General features: G+C 44.5%; 1 protein-coding gene across 1 annotated transcript in view; it reads left to right on the top strand.

Annotated features, from left to right (window-relative positions):
- The first annotated feature begins 616 nt into the window (after positions 1–616).
- The window catches only part of hhip (hedgehog interacting protein), a 34,727-nt gene continuing 18,232 nt past the window's right edge, over positions 617–17,111 (top strand). Inside the window, exons 1-4 of the mRNA XM_071521565.1 lie at positions 617–886; positions 5,196–5,388; positions 10,586–10,730; positions 11,731–11,932. Of these exons, the coding sequence (XP_071377666.1) occupies positions 617–886; positions 5,196–5,388; positions 10,586–10,730; positions 11,731–11,932 (810 nt within the window). The remainder of the gene's footprint in view (positions 887–5,195; positions 5,389–10,585; positions 10,731–11,730; positions 11,933–17,111) is intronic.

The following is a 17,111-nucleotide window of genomic DNA, read 5'->3' as shown; positions in this document are numbered from 1 at the left end:
CGCCCCCGCGGAGTCATACGTCACCGTGCTCGCTCCTCTTCTCGCGCGCTGGTTAAAAAGAAGGAGGAAAGAGCACGGGAAAACATGTGAGCGGTCTGAGGACTTAGTGAGAGAGAACTTTATTCTTATATGTTTTTGACCCCATGCACAAACCGCTCTGCTGTGCTGAAACGGAATTTATATCTAAAGGAACGTCACAGCTCTTTGCAATTCACGGTGTTTGGGTTTTGACTTTTTTTTCTGTTCATCAGGATAAATTGTTATTGTTTTTTTCCATTTCTGAGTTGTACCATATAACCACAGCTTACACTAATTTATTTTAAGAGCTTTCTTCACAGCAGAGGATTCAAATTAGTAGGCCTGCTTTAATTAGGCTACATAGTCCATATAAAATACAGCCTATTTGCAATTTTCTTATTAAAATTGGCTGCAACGTGGAGAAATACAGCCCAATAAAGAAAGACATTTTGCACTGCAGGTTTACCCCACTGTTTTGAAAAAGGGGCACAGGTCTTGGGTCTGATAGTTGTACTACTTTTGTATTACTTTTTTCTTCATTTTCTTTTTTTTTTCTTTTCTGTCTTTTTTTTTTTTTTTTTTCTTTTTTTTTTGTACTATGAAGCATTTGCAATTTGTGCTCGTTTTGGCTATCGCAGTCAACGTGTGGGAATGTGGAGACGCAAAATTCGGCGAAAGGGGAGAGATCAGCCCCAGGAGAAGGAGATGTTACGACGGAAGCATGCCCAAACGGCTGAAGAAACGGGAGAGAAAAGTGTTACTGGACGGCAGCAGCAGTGGAGAAGTTTGTCACAGGTTGTACCCCCGTGTGTCCTGCTGTCCCACCAGGAGAGCCGCCTATCAGATCCTCCACCGGAGGGATGCCCGGGTAGGTTAAGTCCACCACGTTGCGTTTCTTTCACTGTGAGAAACAGGAGACTGTCTTTACGGCCAAACGCCTCGGGAGACGCATTTACAACCCTTTCTGTATTGTTATTCTGCCTTATTGTCGACAGCTGAATTTGGGGATGGTTAGGGGAAATTGCCTCAGGCTACTTACCTAATGAGAGACTCCGGACCAAAAATCTCTATAATATTCCTACATTACTCCTATAGCGACTTATAATGTGTCTGTGATAGTCAATGGTACGTTTATAGTGACCTTATCGCACTTAATGTTTTTCCCCCCAATATCTCCTATGGTATTCTTATAATATCCCTATAATATTCCCTATCGTGCCTCAAAATGTGTATGTGGTACTTAATAGTGAATGTTTTACCTCATCGTGCTTAATGGTATTTTTAATCTCCTGTGGTATCACTATAATATTCCTATAATATTCCCATGGCAACTTGTTTTGCTGTGATATTCGTGTCTTTCTTTTTTTTGTAAGGGTTGGTCAGTCTGTTTATTAGCTCATCTGGTCTAAAATGAAATTAATTGCCAACAAACAAACGCTTTCGAGGTGCTCAAATGCTGTTTTGCAATCATTTGTAGGATTTTCTTGCCAGGTGTTTTGCTTTATACAATCTGGTGCAACTCTAATTCAGCGTGTCCAATGCGCTTCAGCGTTACCATGGTAATCGGTCTCCGTTTTACGTTACTACCTCTCGCTACAGTCAGCCACACTGTCAGGGGGGAAAAAGGTAGCCCATACCGTTGTACAATTTTCTCGCTGGGACTGTACGTTTTGACCAGGAAGGTACACAGTTGTATCTATTATGAAACGTGGATCTTTTTTCTAACAGCCGCATGGACCTTTCTTCTCGCCCCTCGTACAGTTTCTTTAGTTAATTGCTTTCTCTGCCGTTTGTCTGCTCTGTCAGTTTTACAATCGGTTTGCCCGAGTCGATTTATTCACAAGGGGGGGGGGGGTTTGGCGAAATCTGCCAGGCACGTGTGTTTTTACGCTGCACCGTCGCCCGTTATAGCCGCATACATCCAGTGCAATAATGAAATAAGTGCGGAATGTTATGTAGGTTTGCAACTTCACTGCGCAGTTCGTGTGAAGGGAAAGGCTAGAGACATTCAACGTGCATTATGCGCCGACTCGCAGCAGAACGCGTTGGATCCTCACCGGGCTATTCTCATGTAAACCACTCCTCGAATCATTCAGTGGCTGGGTGGTATCTCACTTTGTGCCGCGACAAAAAGCCATATTGCATCATTTAATTTGCTCAAGTCATGCAAATAAGAGGGGAAAACTGAATGGGACGAACTCGACTTCTCCTCCTCCCCACTACACTGCCCACACACGGAGCCCTTTTTGCTTATAGCAAAAGAATAACAACAACACCATTGTGTTTGTTAGTTTCACTAATGGGAGAAGCTGGAGAACATCACTCTCCCCCAGTCATCGGCCCTGTCCAAGTGTTAATGCCTTTGAGAGGGTGTGTGTCCTCCACTAGCCTATATCCCCCTGCCAGCCAACTTACACCTATCCCCAGAGGACAAGTGTTTTGTTAAAGCTTAGTGTTGGTTCGTTCTCTCTCTCTCTCTCTCTCTCTCTCCCTCCCTCTCTCTCCCTCTCTCTGACCATATGAGGTTTGCAGAGCCTCACAGATTGTTTACAATTGAATGACAAGTGATTTATTTTTTTCAAAGTGTGGCATTGTGTATTGATATGTTTGTTTTGGCAATTTCACTGACAAAAGCCAGTATGCAGATGCTATCATAGAAATAAGCAATCCTGTAACAGCTGCTCTCCCACATGAAGCTATACATTCACTTGGCAACTCTGGAAACGCTAATCTTCTGAAACAGCCTGGAAATACACACAAGTGACTAATTTATTGGCATGTCCAGGTTTCTGATTTCTGGCACGTTTCCTGACCTGCTTCCCATTATTCAGCGTGTCCTCAGCAAAGGTGCAACAGTTGAGCTGCAGTGCCATTTTCTCTCTGCTTTTGAGGAACGACTCGCTGAGATTCAGCAAAACACAACAAACAAAGGTCCACTTGTTCTGGTTTGGATGATGGCAACATTGGAGCCCATCCCAGCAACATATGGGCACAGGGCATGGCTGAGAGCACACAAATGCTACTCTCCATGGACCTTGTGCCAGCCCATGGCACACGGAATCAATGGGCAATTTAGAGCAGGAGGGCAGGCATGCCCACAGCACTACATGGCATGGGTTTAGGGGGCAAGAAGACAGAGGCACACACCACTCAAAACAGAGAGACAGGGCTGCAGCCAACCTGGAACACACTTGTTTTTCGAGGAGAATGTTGACAATTAGATAAGAAAATAGGGAACAAAAAAGGGATTCAGCTCTGAACTGAGCTATGGAAACTCCTGCCGCTTTAATGCATCCTCTTTTATGCCCTACTGCATCCTTATACTGCCTACTGTGATGAGATAATAACTAGGATAGACAATACAGGTTCACCCTCAAAGTTTCATACTTTGTGCCACCTGTTGGGCAAAGCAAGGCTCAGTATATGACCGAGAAACTGAATCTGTTTTTCCTCTGCTGCAGTCAGTTCAGTGATGAGAAGTGTAAGGCGTCCATATGTTGGGCTTGGGTCTGCTGGTCTAATTGACTTCGACAGACTGCTAATTTGTTGATACCAGAGTGGGAATGATGTGCCTGTCTATCTCTAAATTGGTGTTTACACATGGACCTCACACAGAGCAAAGCACTACCAGCCCGCTTGTCTGGCTGCCCGAGCAGCACCACTCTTGACCTAGGACAGATTACAATGTGTTTTATTACAGCTAATTTGTTATGTAAATAATCTTGCTAATTTCGTTGGGATTAACCTCTTGTGTGCTTTTGTTTAATGACCCTAAATAAGGTTTTGAAGCTCTTAGTTGACTTCATCCATTTCATTCCCCTAAATCTGTCAGACACGGGAACTGTAATTTAAATTTAACTGTTTGTGAACTTGGGTAAGCAAGCTGTGAATCTTTTCTTCAAACAGACAGGGTCTCCCAGCGTTAACGTTTAACAAATTGGTATTAAGAGATATAGCATAGGATAGGATAGAAAGGTATAATGTGTTTTTCAGCTTTAGTACCTCTGGTTCACATTACCATAGCCTATTTTCCATTGCATCACCTAATTTGAGGTTAGCTTCCCTTTAATTCAAATAGTATGAAAGGTGAACTGATGTTCAGCCACATGAGGCTGTAAAAACCCAAAAGGAAGATTCAAGAAGGAAGCAATAGCATCATAACTGCTCTTTGGGGCACATGGGCAGTGTGAATGGCGGTGCGGTTGTGCAGTCTGTTGTGGGTGAGATGTTGCAGACTCACAGCCTGCATGTGTCATACTCCTAAATCTGTCTGTCTGTGACGACACTGTCTCCTCCTCATTCTTCCTCCTAGAGATGATGCAAGGAAAAGAAGACAGTCACTGTGTCTGCAAACTGTGATTGTGAATGTCATGGGCAGTTAGATCTGGTGTTACGACGTGCATTGCTGCTTCACATGTTATTGCCTGTAAAACAGCAGATCTCACTATGCATGTGTCATATAGGTGCAGGGTGTTGTTAACATACAGTTGCAGTTTCAATGTGTTTTTTTTTTAATCTTGAGCACATTTAGGTAGAGGTCACTGTTTTTCTGTGTGATTCCTGGGGTGGTGTTGGGTAATATGGGCTCTCAAATGGGATGGTCTGGTGAGGGTTGGAAAGGATTATCTGAGAGGAACAAGCAACATGTTTCTATAAAATTGAAACCACTCAGTTTATAGTGATAGATTATGGAAATTATTATTATTGTTATTTGATAGCATTTCAAGTCAGTGAAGGTAACTTAATTACACATCTCATAGTCTGAGCATCTACATATCTAACAGCCACAACAATCTAGGTGGGTTTTTAAAGGTATTAGAGAAAAGAGAGTGAGAAAAAAACTTTGTGAGACTAACATTTGCCTTTAAAAGGTAATCTGGACTCATTGGGCTCATTTGGACACATTGACTCATTCTGCATAGTTTCTGAAAGTCTCAAACATATTGTCTTAATTTGTCATAAATTTATAATAATGGAGGTTTTAGAATATACACTAAGATCTAAATGTTCCCTACTCTCCAGCGTGTAAAAGTAATATTTATGACGCTAATATCACCAAAACTTCCAGCTAATCCTAAACTACATGATGACTTGCCTGTGTAATGTGTAGTAAAACGTAAAAGTTAACAGACCGCTATTCTAATCAGGCATCGGTCCTTGTTGCGTGTGGTCTCCAGATTTTCTCCACCAATAACACGGAATGCGGACGTCTCCTGGAGGAGATCAAGTGTGCTCGCTGCTCGCCCAACGCCCAGGTGTTGTTCCACTCCTTGGACATGGATAAGACGCCACACAGGGAGCCGGACCTGCCGCGGCTCTGCCAGGACTTCTGCCGCGAGTTCTACTACACATGCAGGGGGCACATACCAGGTAATTACACAGATAGTAGTGATTATGGTGGTGACTTGTAGCAGTTTTGTAGCCCACGTGTGGTTACCTGGTGATACACACACACACACACACACACACACACACACACACAAACACACACCCATGCACACATGTGCTTGCCATCAAACCCACACAGAGGGAATACAAGGCGATTGAGATTTTAAGCCTATATTATTCTTGCTCATTTTCATCACTCAGCCGTCTGAACTTAAACTGACATGACTGATTGTGATGAATTGAAATTCACAGCAGGCCTCATCTCTCATTGAGAATCGGCCTGCACATGTAGAACAGGCAGATTTTTGGACTTATGCAAGAAGTGGTGCGTCAGGAGTCTGGTCTGTGAATATTTATTTATCCAGCTCTTACCTCATCTGACCTCACCTCCATTCGTTGCTGAGCATGCCTCGCCAAGCCTTCCTCGCTCACTCGCTCCTTCGCTGTCGCACTTTTAACGCATTGGTGAAACGTCCCGCCACACGCGGCCCTCGCAGACACCACATCAGTTTGCTAATTAGTCTGCGCACTGTAGGTCTAGCAAAATAGCAGAGCAACAGTTATTTACGACACCCTCCCCTCACACACAGCGTTCAACCTCGCTGTGTTTATGGCACCAGGTGTAGAAAGTTTTGTTTTCTTGTTTTCTCTGCTCTATTTGCTCTTATCTTGCAAGTTGATATGAATCAATATGATTTCTTTTCCGAAGACATTGAGTGTAACATTGCAGGGATTTGAGGCATTTCCTCACACATGGATTTGAAAATATTAGAATTGCTGGCATATGTGGCAAAGGTGTAAAAACCCCTCTTGCTATTAGGCAAAATTCACACATACACCAAAGAAAGCTGAGCTGGCTTGACTAGTGTGCCAGAAAACTGGAGCAAACTGAATGATTTTACGACCTGTTCCTTCATACTGCCCACCGGACTCAACCACTGGGGTCAGCACTATATTTGGGGAAGTGTAAGCACCCTAGCTGTGGTCTAGACATGACTGCCCTAACACCTTGCCTTGCCTTGCTCAGGCGCAAAGTGTCATTTTAAAAAAATGCTTCTCAAGCTTTGCCACCAGTTTGTTTTCTTTGGGGTAAATTCAGATGAATGTAAACATAATCAAAGTGTTGCTTTACTGGCTGCAGTCACCTCCCCCCCAGCTATGAGAGATCTTCTATGAGAAGGCAGCACCCACAGAATAGGGGAAGAAACTCATTGATGCAACAGCTTTCCTGGTGGATCTGGTACTGTTAAGTGATAGGAGTCCATCTGCCCCCTGGAAGCATTTGGTCTTCAGAAGTATTTCCTTTGAAGGGCTGTTAGATCGCAGGTACCTGTGCCTTCAGAGTGCATTCCAAACGTGATCAAACGCTTTCGACTGTCTTTTCTCCTCCAGCCAAGTCTTCTTCCAATCTCTGTCGCCGCAAACTGATTAGATCTGCTGAGATTCGCAAACAGAGAACAGTTTCAAACGCACTTGTCTGCAACCCACCCACATGGTATGCTGCAGATCAAGTCGAATATCAAACGCGCACATTCCACCCGAGTCCGTCCTGTCCCCCGCGAGTCTGCGTCTAATAGTTGTGCAGTGCGGTTGACTGCTGCCATATCATGTACAACACTTGAACTAGGATGGAAGCTGGGGAGACGGACTGTATGGAGGGAAGAAAGAGAGAAGAAGAAGGACTGTCTGGAGTTACATTACTTCCTCATGAGCTGACAGACATATGGGCTCAGAGAGTTAAACCAAAAAGCTCAAGAGAAGAATCCAGAGAAGAATCCCCCCCTCCCTCTTTTTGCCATCGTCCTCCTCCCCCTTTCCCCCCCCCCCCCACAGCCCTCCACAGATCAGCATATGTGGTGACGAATGACACATTTATTTTTCTACAAAGGTTGTGTGTATGTAAAACTGCTGAAGTGCATCAAGATGTCAAGTACTTTGGGTGGGCCACCCAGGTTGCCTTGGAAGATAACCAGATGGAAGTATAACTTTAGCGCTGGGGAGCCGGGAATATGGACAAAGTTCTCTCTCTCTCTCTCTCTCTCTCTCTCTCTCTCTCTCTCTCTCTCTCTCTCCCCTCTCTCCCTGTCTCTCCCCTCTGTCTTTCTCTCTTTTGCATTCTCTCCCTCTTTCTCTTTCACTTTCTTCACTTTTGCCTCTTTTTCTTTGTGGGGGCAAAGTACAATAAAGCCGGGACCCATAGTTGAAGCTGCACTTTGCTGTTCTTTTTGCTATATGATATTTTGGATGTTCTTGACAATAAACTGTCCAAATTGGATATCCCTCTAAATACAATAATTCTGGTTACAGAGTGAGTTTCCTCCTTTAGGGTAATATCAACTTTTGCATTATTTTGGTGCCTGTAGGGATTGGGGTTTTTTGGGGTTTTTTTCAATTTCATTGACAGATAAGTCTGAATTACCCTCATAATATTGAGAATTTTGCTAATTGTTGTTCTGGATCTTATAATGTGAGGCAGTTACACTGATTACAACCACAAACATTAAGGGACAATATGATTCTTCTTGAACACAGGCCCATTCAAAGTGCTGACCAAAGGTATTAAAGTGAAACAGTAGCCTTTACAGCATCCTTAACTGTCCTCCTGCTCCCATGAAACTTCCCTCTGGCCCCTGATTAGGCCATGTACTTAGCCCCCATTTCTCCATAAAGACATTTACTGGCCTGACTCTCACTTCAGCTTAGAGGCCTCCCACCTCCCCCATACTCCTCTTTCCTCATATCTTCTTCCCTTCCTCACTTACTCTTTTCCCCCTGCACCCAAGGTCCCCGACCAGCATGGTTAAGATAACTGCAGGCACAAGTAGGTGGGTGGTATAGCCTGGGAGAGCTGTGTGTGTGTGTATCTGTGTCTGTGTGTGTGTTTGTGTGTGTGTGTATCTGTGTCTGTGTGTGTATCTGTGTCTGTGTGTGTGTGTGTGTGTGTGTGTGTTTGATCTTCATGTTGTGTTTAGATGTTTGAGGGGATATCCTATCACCTCCAGTATTTGGTGCGGTCAGCCCTTGCGGTCGGTGTGTGGCGGGAGGGGGGGGATGAAAGGAGGGACAGGGAGAGTCCTGTTTGTGTTTTTATCACTGGTGTATTTGCTCTCCTCCGCCCTCTAAGGGTTTGACTAAGGGAAACAATATTGGCAAGGTTGTTTTTAGGTCGCAAAGGGCCTCTAAGATCCACTGCACACGTTGCTTTTTGCCCTCTGCGGTTTGCCTACAAGCACAATAAGAGAGGAGAGGAACCGTTCCTAGAACCTTGGAATAATGTTGTGACTGTGCAGGCGGGAGGGGTAGCTGTGTCTGATTGCCATGTTTATGCAGATCACTTTATGCTCTGGCACTGGACCATTTTAGGTAAACCAGCAGGTCCAAGAGAAATAAGGGTTGAAGGAATGGTGTGATGGCATTTTCGCTTGGAATTACCAAACCAAAAGAACCGGGATACAGTCAGTCTGCATTTGGGAACATCGCGTCTTTATTTGGCCGTGCGAGAAAAGAATATTCCTCACCCTGAAAATGTGGTTGTGTGCTTGGAATCACATACCATCTATTGAACAGGTTGATTGTTGTCTTATAGTGTCTCACATTTCACATGCTGCGCACATGTGTGGCTCAATAATACAAAACATCCAGGAGTTCTTCAAGCATCCCACATGAAACAACGGCATTTTCAGAGCTGTTGGAAGGGCAGAGCAAGTGATGAAGGGCTTTTTTGTTTGAGACCGTTTTCAAAGTGCATTTTTGGATGGTCATGAATTAAAATAATGCTGAACTTTTTATAGCTCCAAATTTCTAGAATTAACACACAGTTTTCCACAAAGAAGGCTTTCATCCACCATCCTTTGGCTATAGTGAATTGACCTAGATGTCTGCTGGTTTTGCCAGAGGATGGTAAGAACTGTGATGTATCCACAACCAGTGGATACAACTACAATGAAGTTTATTCTATTTCTCATTCAAATTTTATCCTGTTACACATAGTCTACTACAATCCCCAAAATACAAAACATGTATGTAGGGCGACATCTTCTTGGAATGTGCATAGCATGATAGGATGATATTGGTCTTCAACACAGCTTTACGTTATCCATGTGGTGTGATCAGTTTTCCATTCACTTTTCCATTCCACTTGGGTCTGGTAGAGACAGAGCTGGTAGGGAATCGGTGTCTTGCTCAAGGACACTTAAGCAGGGATCCTCCACTTGCAGGACGGACTTGCTAAACCGTAGGACACCATGCCTCCCCACATATGACCCACGCTGACATATATGTTTAGTGTCAAAGAGAAAAATGACCTCATTCTTGCAACCGCACTGGTTTTATCTCAAGTTCTATGATATTATACTGTAGTTGTCCACTCCCTGAGCAAACTAGAACTCTCTTGCAACCTGCAAGGTGTTGCTCTAGAAAGGAGGTTTTCGATTTCTTGTTGACTGATCAGTAGGTAAATACTTCAAACGCTGGCAGCTGGTGTACACTGGTCAGTGAGAGGAGTGACACTATTGCGTGATAATAACAATCTTCACCAATGATTTCTTGAAGGGGTGCTCCAGTTTGAACAAAAGCAACCTCACCAGTGACTACTAAATTTCTAAAACAGACTTCAAGGACAAACAGACACAGAGTGTCTCCATAGAAAAATAGGAATCCGGTTGGGCCAGTGCACAAACATCAGTTCATAAATCAAAATAACAATAGTGTAAACTAAAAGTGAGAATGCAAGTGTTTTTGCTCTCTGGAGGAGGCATGGTGTACTGCGGAGTCCTGTCTAATCTGAGATCCATTTGGTTTGGCCCAGTTTCTCTTCACTTGTTCATTTCAGCGCAGTCTAGCCAGGATTTGGTTTGGCTCATCAAGCATAACTCCAACCCTCCCCAACACATGAGCACATCCACACGCTCTCTCTCTCTCTCTCTCCCTCTCCCTCTCTCTCTCACACACACACACACACACACACACACACACACACAGACACACTCACACACACACACACACACACACACACAAACCCATACATGCACAGAACTAAAGTACCATAAACACAACTTAAAGACAATGTTCAGAGGGCTGTATGGCATTACCATTTGAAGCCAGTGTATGAAGTCATTTAGGTATGCAGTATCTCTGTATGAGACCCTCTGTCTATGTCTGTCTCTGTTGTGTTTGCTAGAACTGTTCCAAGCCGATGTGGATGAGTTCTGCCAATACTATGGGAGTAGAGATGGCAGTCCATGCTTTCCAGATTTTCAACGAAAGCAACCACGAGGGCAAGATTCCAACTACTTGGGAGATGAGAAAATAGAAGATATCAGCAGGTTTGTAGCCTGACTTTTCAAATGTTTTATTCCATTTGACATTACACTTTGGAATACGTGCATATTATTATTTTTGGTTTTGAAAATGTGTTTCAGTCATCTGACTTTTTCAGCATTCAACACGTTTGGGTTCAGATTCGTAAGGTTATACTGTGATTTTGTTTTTTGTAGCAGCAGGTGTAGCCCCAGTCATATGGTGTGAGTTCACTGGTCCGTTGTGGCCCATACTTTCAGACAGAATGCTACGCCATCTCTCCTCTGATCCCAAAGTTTGTTCAGAGCGCATTTGCTCAGCTTTGGCCACATAATGAAAATGCTTATCCTGCGTCATTTGGGCTGCCTCCCTCACAGCAAAGGTCTGTACATCACAGAGGGCTTTGCCCTTTTGTCTGTGAGGGGATGCCTTTCATCTCTCTTTCCCCTGAGGCAAGATGGAAGCTCAGTAGCCGGGCAGCATACAGCATGTTCTCCTCAATGGCGGTTACCAACATTCAGCTAAATAACCTCCAAAAATCAAAGAGTGAGGAGTTAAGGAGTCATCTTCTGAGAGGTCTAGTCAGTTTAATGACAATGTGGCAGGACTCACTTGTGTTAGAGACTACGACACAATGCCAAGTTTGAGTCACCATTATTGGCTAACATTACGTCTTCATCAGAACTTCCACTTCAAAACCAAGGCATGAGAGCACACCTGCTTGTCAACTGAGACACATCTCGATTACTTCATAGCCCCAGACAGGAAAGTAAAGTGACGGCTGTCAATGGAAAACTTCCTGCTTGTGATTGTGAATGTCTTTAAACAAATGTAGAAGACCAGTTCTGCCCTCATGTGTTGATTGAATAATAGCTTTTGCTGTTCCTGCACATCCTAATTAGGTTATGTTCCCTTCCACAAATGACAGCACCACTTCGACTTCTCCCATGCCCCTCTAGCTCATAACTGGATTATTCACCACCACCAAAGATCTCTAACTTTTTGTATCTCTCTTAGGCAACTTAGGCAACACAAGCACAACTGCTACTGTGCCCAGGAGGTGTTGAGTGGCCTTAGGCAGCCGGTGGCCGTGGTGCATTGTGGGGACGGATCCCAGCGCCTCTTTGTCCTGGAGAGGGAGGGAATTGTCAGGATACTCACCCATGAGCTGGAGCTGCTCAAAGAGCCCTTCCTGGACATCCACAAGCTGGTGCAGAGTGGCCTGAAGGTAGGAATGAGACCGCCTTCACACTGTTACCCCCTTCATGGTTAATAATGGGTTCCTGCAAGGTTTGGCAGAGGTGATTTGGATACCGATATAAACAGGGAAGAGAGAAGGAAAGAGACTTTTCTGTTTGAGTATGAAGCCTTTGTACCACTACATTTCTAGAGAGTAAGGTAATCATGTGGTAGAGAATTGCCTTAACAGCAGTCTTTACAACAGAGCTGTTCACACCTAAGTAAACGGCCGGCCTATTTTTGGTGTCTGTGTGGAACATGCCATGCCAAGGCAAATCCCCTAAAAGTGGTGCCTGCTCACTATTAACATTCAATTATATAATTACACCAAACAAGCAGCCATTCATCAATTGTGATCGCGGCTAACTATTATGCTATTATCTGCTAATTAACTGTACGTACACATTGTCCTCATTACTAATTTTCTGCTAATTCTCACAAGATGGGTTAATGGCTTTCTTAATGTCTCCCACATTGTCCCTATATAGGTTCTTATGCCCCACATGGTGACTGACTCTAATATCCCACATGGTGACTAGAATGACACATGGTAATGCGACACAGCTATAACCACACACAGCAGCACTTCACCAACTGTCTGTCAGGTTTAGCTCATTCCTTCAACCAACCCTGTCCACACTCTCTCCTTACTGCGCAAAAGAAAACATTTTTATGCAATGTCTCTGGCTACCAACTTTGCTTTCTCTCTCCCTCAATGTGAAGTAATGAGGGGTTAGTTACATATGTAGACAGAGCAGAAGAAAATACTCTCCATGCCTTGAGGTTTCTGCGAGGCACAAAGCCACTGACATGTCTCTACTTCTGAGGGGAATTAGCACCTATGTGGCATTTATTTTGTCTGCCTGACCTCCCACTATCATGGAAGTCTGCCTTCCAGACATGGGGACGTGATAGAGACTGGGGTGTCCGGGGCACGCAAACTCCGCCTGTAACATATGTTCTACTGCTGTTTGGCTTGGCACCCTGTCTGAGGAAAATACAACCATACAAGACAATAACAAAGAAATAAAGTTGAATAGGAAGTCACTTTTTTTAATGAATGTCTTTTGAGGCTGATGCTGCGTTTTAGATTGTAGCATAGCATAGACATTTTTTCACCCAGTTGTGTGCCACATAGGCATTTGTTTTGGGGTGTGGTGCCAGTACTTGAAATATTATCTTTATGCGTTTGGAAACTTTGCAAGACTTGGAAATTGTTTGTAATAGGCCATATAATGTCTAGGATTCTTTCTGGATATTTCAGCTGTGAGGATCTGACATTGTAATCTTCATGGTAACGTCATATTTGCTCTGGATATTTATTGTTTACCTGTAGTCCTTACTGCAGCGGGGCATTTTGAATTTGAAAATTGTTTGTAAATTGTTTAGATAATGGAGATCGCATGAAGAGATGGGGTAGCTGGGATGTTTGGGGGGGGCGCACTCCCAGACAGGAAGTTTATCTATCACGCATGCCTCCTGCTCCTCCGCTGACAAGACCCGCTGCTTACAGGGAGTCAAACGGAGCACAGAGATTGAATATGCAACTGCCCCCTGCGGGACGCTCTCCCTGCTCCGCTCTGCTCTCTTATCATCATTAAGCCTGAACTGGTTGTGGATAAAACGATCATTATGACAATTAGAAGTGGCTCAAAACCCCGGCAGGCCCCAGGAGTCCTATTCTGCTGTGCTGGCTGCCAGAACAGGCCCCCAGCCACACGGGGTGGACAGGACCAGGGGAGGGCTTAGGTGTTTACTGGCTGCATCAACAGGATGGAGCTGCCTTTATACAGAGAGAGGAACCCGGGCCCTCCAGGGACAGGGGAGATAACGGGTTTATCATCAGCCCCATGCACATGCTTTGATTGTAATGTTCTGTGTTTCCTCCCGCTCTTCTACCCCCCCACCACCCCCCCCTTCCATGGATCCCCCCGGTGCCAATTAAGCTGACCTGCTCAGAAACAATGCTGCGCTGTGGTGGTGCAGGCTCCCAGCTGCACTGTGGGTGTTCTCCTTCTCCTGAAACTCAATCTCCACTCTCCAGTCCCCCCCCCCCCACACACACACACACACCCCTCCACACACACACACACACACTCCCCATGTCATCATCACAGTGGTCTCCTCATCAACTGGTTCACATTCGCACACCTCTCAGATGGCTAATTGTGGACTGACCGGCCTCTTGATTGGACAGGGGGCTGCGTCAGGATGTGGTTCAGATGCGGTGCTTGTAGCAGATCTTGACTGTTTTTGCAGCAGCTCGGTTAGGTTTACTGCAGTACTGACATCTCATGGCCACAATGGACTATAAAGCCAGCGCAGTGCTAGAAGAAGTGTCCAGTCAGTTAAGTTGTTTGGATTTGCTCTCAAGGCGACCATTTCCAGATGCAACATAGATACTCCTTGATATAAATCACCCCTATATATCTGTTGTGTCTGGTGGTAATTGTAGATGCCAAAAAAGTGCAGCTTCTACTCAATTAATGGTAACATCTTGCGTAGTGAAAATCTAAAAGACACCCAGGAGTAGCATCTGTGAGGGTGACAGTAGGGTTTTATAAATGAAGACATCTGCGAGCAGCAACACAAGGTTAACACTCCACTGAAGTGTATTAGCCTGCGTAACGGGGGCGAGGGGGCCTGCAATAAAATATTTCACTGTGAAACAAATAGGTCACAGCATGTTATTCTTTCTGTCCTGGCTCTCCTGACAGCTGTTGGGCCTTCTCAGCCGCCATCAGAGGCTCAGCGCTGGTCTCATACTGTCTAAAATAAGTGTCCTGCCAGTGACAAATTAGCCCCTACTCATCTTTACTATGTACTCACACTAGGAGCAGAGCCTAAATTATGTTAATCTCACTATTATCCTGTAATAACCAACACTGGGATGCCTGACATGGTGGAAACAAAAGCTGAAATGTTTATGAATGTAGTACCAGTGTTATAGGCAAAATCATCGTGCTATGAATCGTATGTCTCAAATATAGAATTTAGTTTGAAAGATGAGTGTCTCAGTCTGTGTTTTTGTCTTTTTCCAGGTTGGTCATAGGATTAATGTCTCATAGGATCGCTGTGCGCTTGTCATAGGATTAATGTGTGTCAACAGGTGGAGGGGTTGCACCAGAGATTTAGCTGTCATTGTACTGGAGAACACAGGCAGTGTGTGTGTGTCTATGTGTGTATGTGTGTGTGCATGTGAGTGTCAGCATTTCAGGTAGCCTAGACATTGTTTTGCTCCAATCAACTCGTGTGGAATGTCTTTTAGCGGAGGATTGCCCGCGAGCCAATAAGGATCAAAAGGTTCAGGGTAACAATGCACGTGCCGACACATGCGTCACTGGCCTGAAAGACAGCTGCTCCCGTAGAATTGGAAATGGCAGCATTGTGTGTGTCGCTGCGTCCGCCACTCGGACAGGGTCAGCATTCCATGTAATGCACCAGTGAGATGTGAGATAACAACCACTCCTCATCCCAGCACCTCGCTTTCCCAGCTCTCTGTGGAGTGGCGCCAAAACCTTGACATTGCCAAAACCGGAGCCCTCGAGAGCAGAATTGGAGGGAAAAGAGGAATGTGGAGGCAGGTGTTTGAGAAGTATGAAGAGATAATACCTCTTGAGAGATTCAATCAGAGCCCCCTGCCCGGCTGTGGAAGAATGATGGTAGTCATAAAAAAGACAAAGATGTGTGAGGAAAAAAAACCCAGAGGGAATTTGTTTTAAGTTGACGCAGAGTCATTTGTGTAGTTTGACAGAGGTTTTGGTTGGCATTATAACGACATCGTCATCTATTGCGCTTTGACTCAAGACACTTTCAACATGAGCATCAAGGGGCTACAAGGTAAGATCTAAAGCCTTGCAAAGTAGAAGACACTCTCACAGCTCACTATCGCTTCGCCTCAGATCTTTATTCATCCACGTGTATGTAGATGCAAAGACCTTGAATTGATTAATGGCATAAACATTAAGTTAGTGCTTTTAAAATTGCTCACGTGATAGTAGATGAGAAGATGGATAGCTGATGTAGAGCAAAGCTCCCTCAGCCTGCAACCTCACACAGTAGAACTTAAAACCGCTGCAACTCAACTTTGCTGCTGACATTATGTGGTGCCTGCGTTTTGTACCAAGAGCTTTCCAAATGAGCTTGTTTGTATGTCAGTTTGTGAGCCATGCCAACAATATCCTCCCTACTGCAGCTTTGGCAGCAGTTTTACCGTGATCAATGCACAGGAGCCACAGGTTGGCACTTTGTGTTCTTTTAATCAAGGTATCTCCTTGGATTGGCTCTGTGGAGGAAGGGCTTTCTAATGGAGTGTTTGTTTCTTATGGCCCTGCTGTTCGCCTGCTGCTGAAGGAGCTAGTCATTAGCAAGGGAGCTAATATTTCAGCCCATTTAACCACTGTGTATCTTGGTGGTCCCCCTTTTGGCTCCGGATCTAGGCCTCTTTGGAATTCTGGTCTTTGACCCGCTCCCTACAGTGTGTTTATTTTGGGGATCTGGGTCACTGCATCCCCAAATCCAACATATGGATCAAGCGTTTCAAAGTGAGGTTGAGAGTGACTCCTACCAAAATGAAACTGTTCGTTTTTTTGACATTCTTTGGCAAACAGCAATCACCTCTGCTCCGACTAACATCCAGCTGTAGTGTGTGCTGCATCCCCTCCCACATAACTCCTTTTTATTTGACTTCAGTGATCTGACATTTAGTAGTACTCATAAATTTCTGCAGAGAGGAACTTTGCCTTTTGGGGTGGAGATTTATTTGTCAACTTTCACAACTTTTCACTTTACATTCAGATTGATAGAACCCCAGTGGCTTATTATGTGGGTCTCTATTGTTGTTCATTGGTACTTCAAGTACATTCCTTTGCATGGAGTCATCTCTTTTGCATTCGCATGTGGCCTGTGTCACTGCTATGTTTGACTGGGCTGGGCCCAACACAGTCCAAACAGAACTGGGAGATCCAGCACACTTGAACCAATTTATGATGTGTGTTCCTTGGCCTCTGACACAGACTACACCTATCCAGCGCTTGCCACTGTAGTCCAAACCAAGACCTCCTTTTTCCTGAATTCCTTTTTTTTATATTTTGAGAGGGAATACCTGAAGAGTGACACAGCTGTGTTAATTGCAGACAAGATGCTTGTTTGTTTGCCCTGAGCGAGGT

The sequence above is a fragment of the Centroberyx affinis genome, unplaced genomic scaffold, assembly GCF_046629955.1.
Source record: "Centroberyx affinis isolate AG114_WGS23_722 - 3 ecotype Tasmania unplaced genomic scaffold, CSIRO-AGI_Caff_v1 ptg000898l_1, whole genome shotgun sequence".
Lineage (NCBI taxonomy): Eukaryota > Metazoa > Chordata > Actinopteri > Beryciformes > Berycidae > Centroberyx > Centroberyx affinis.
This window is presented reverse-complemented; position numbering and strand designations above follow the sequence as displayed.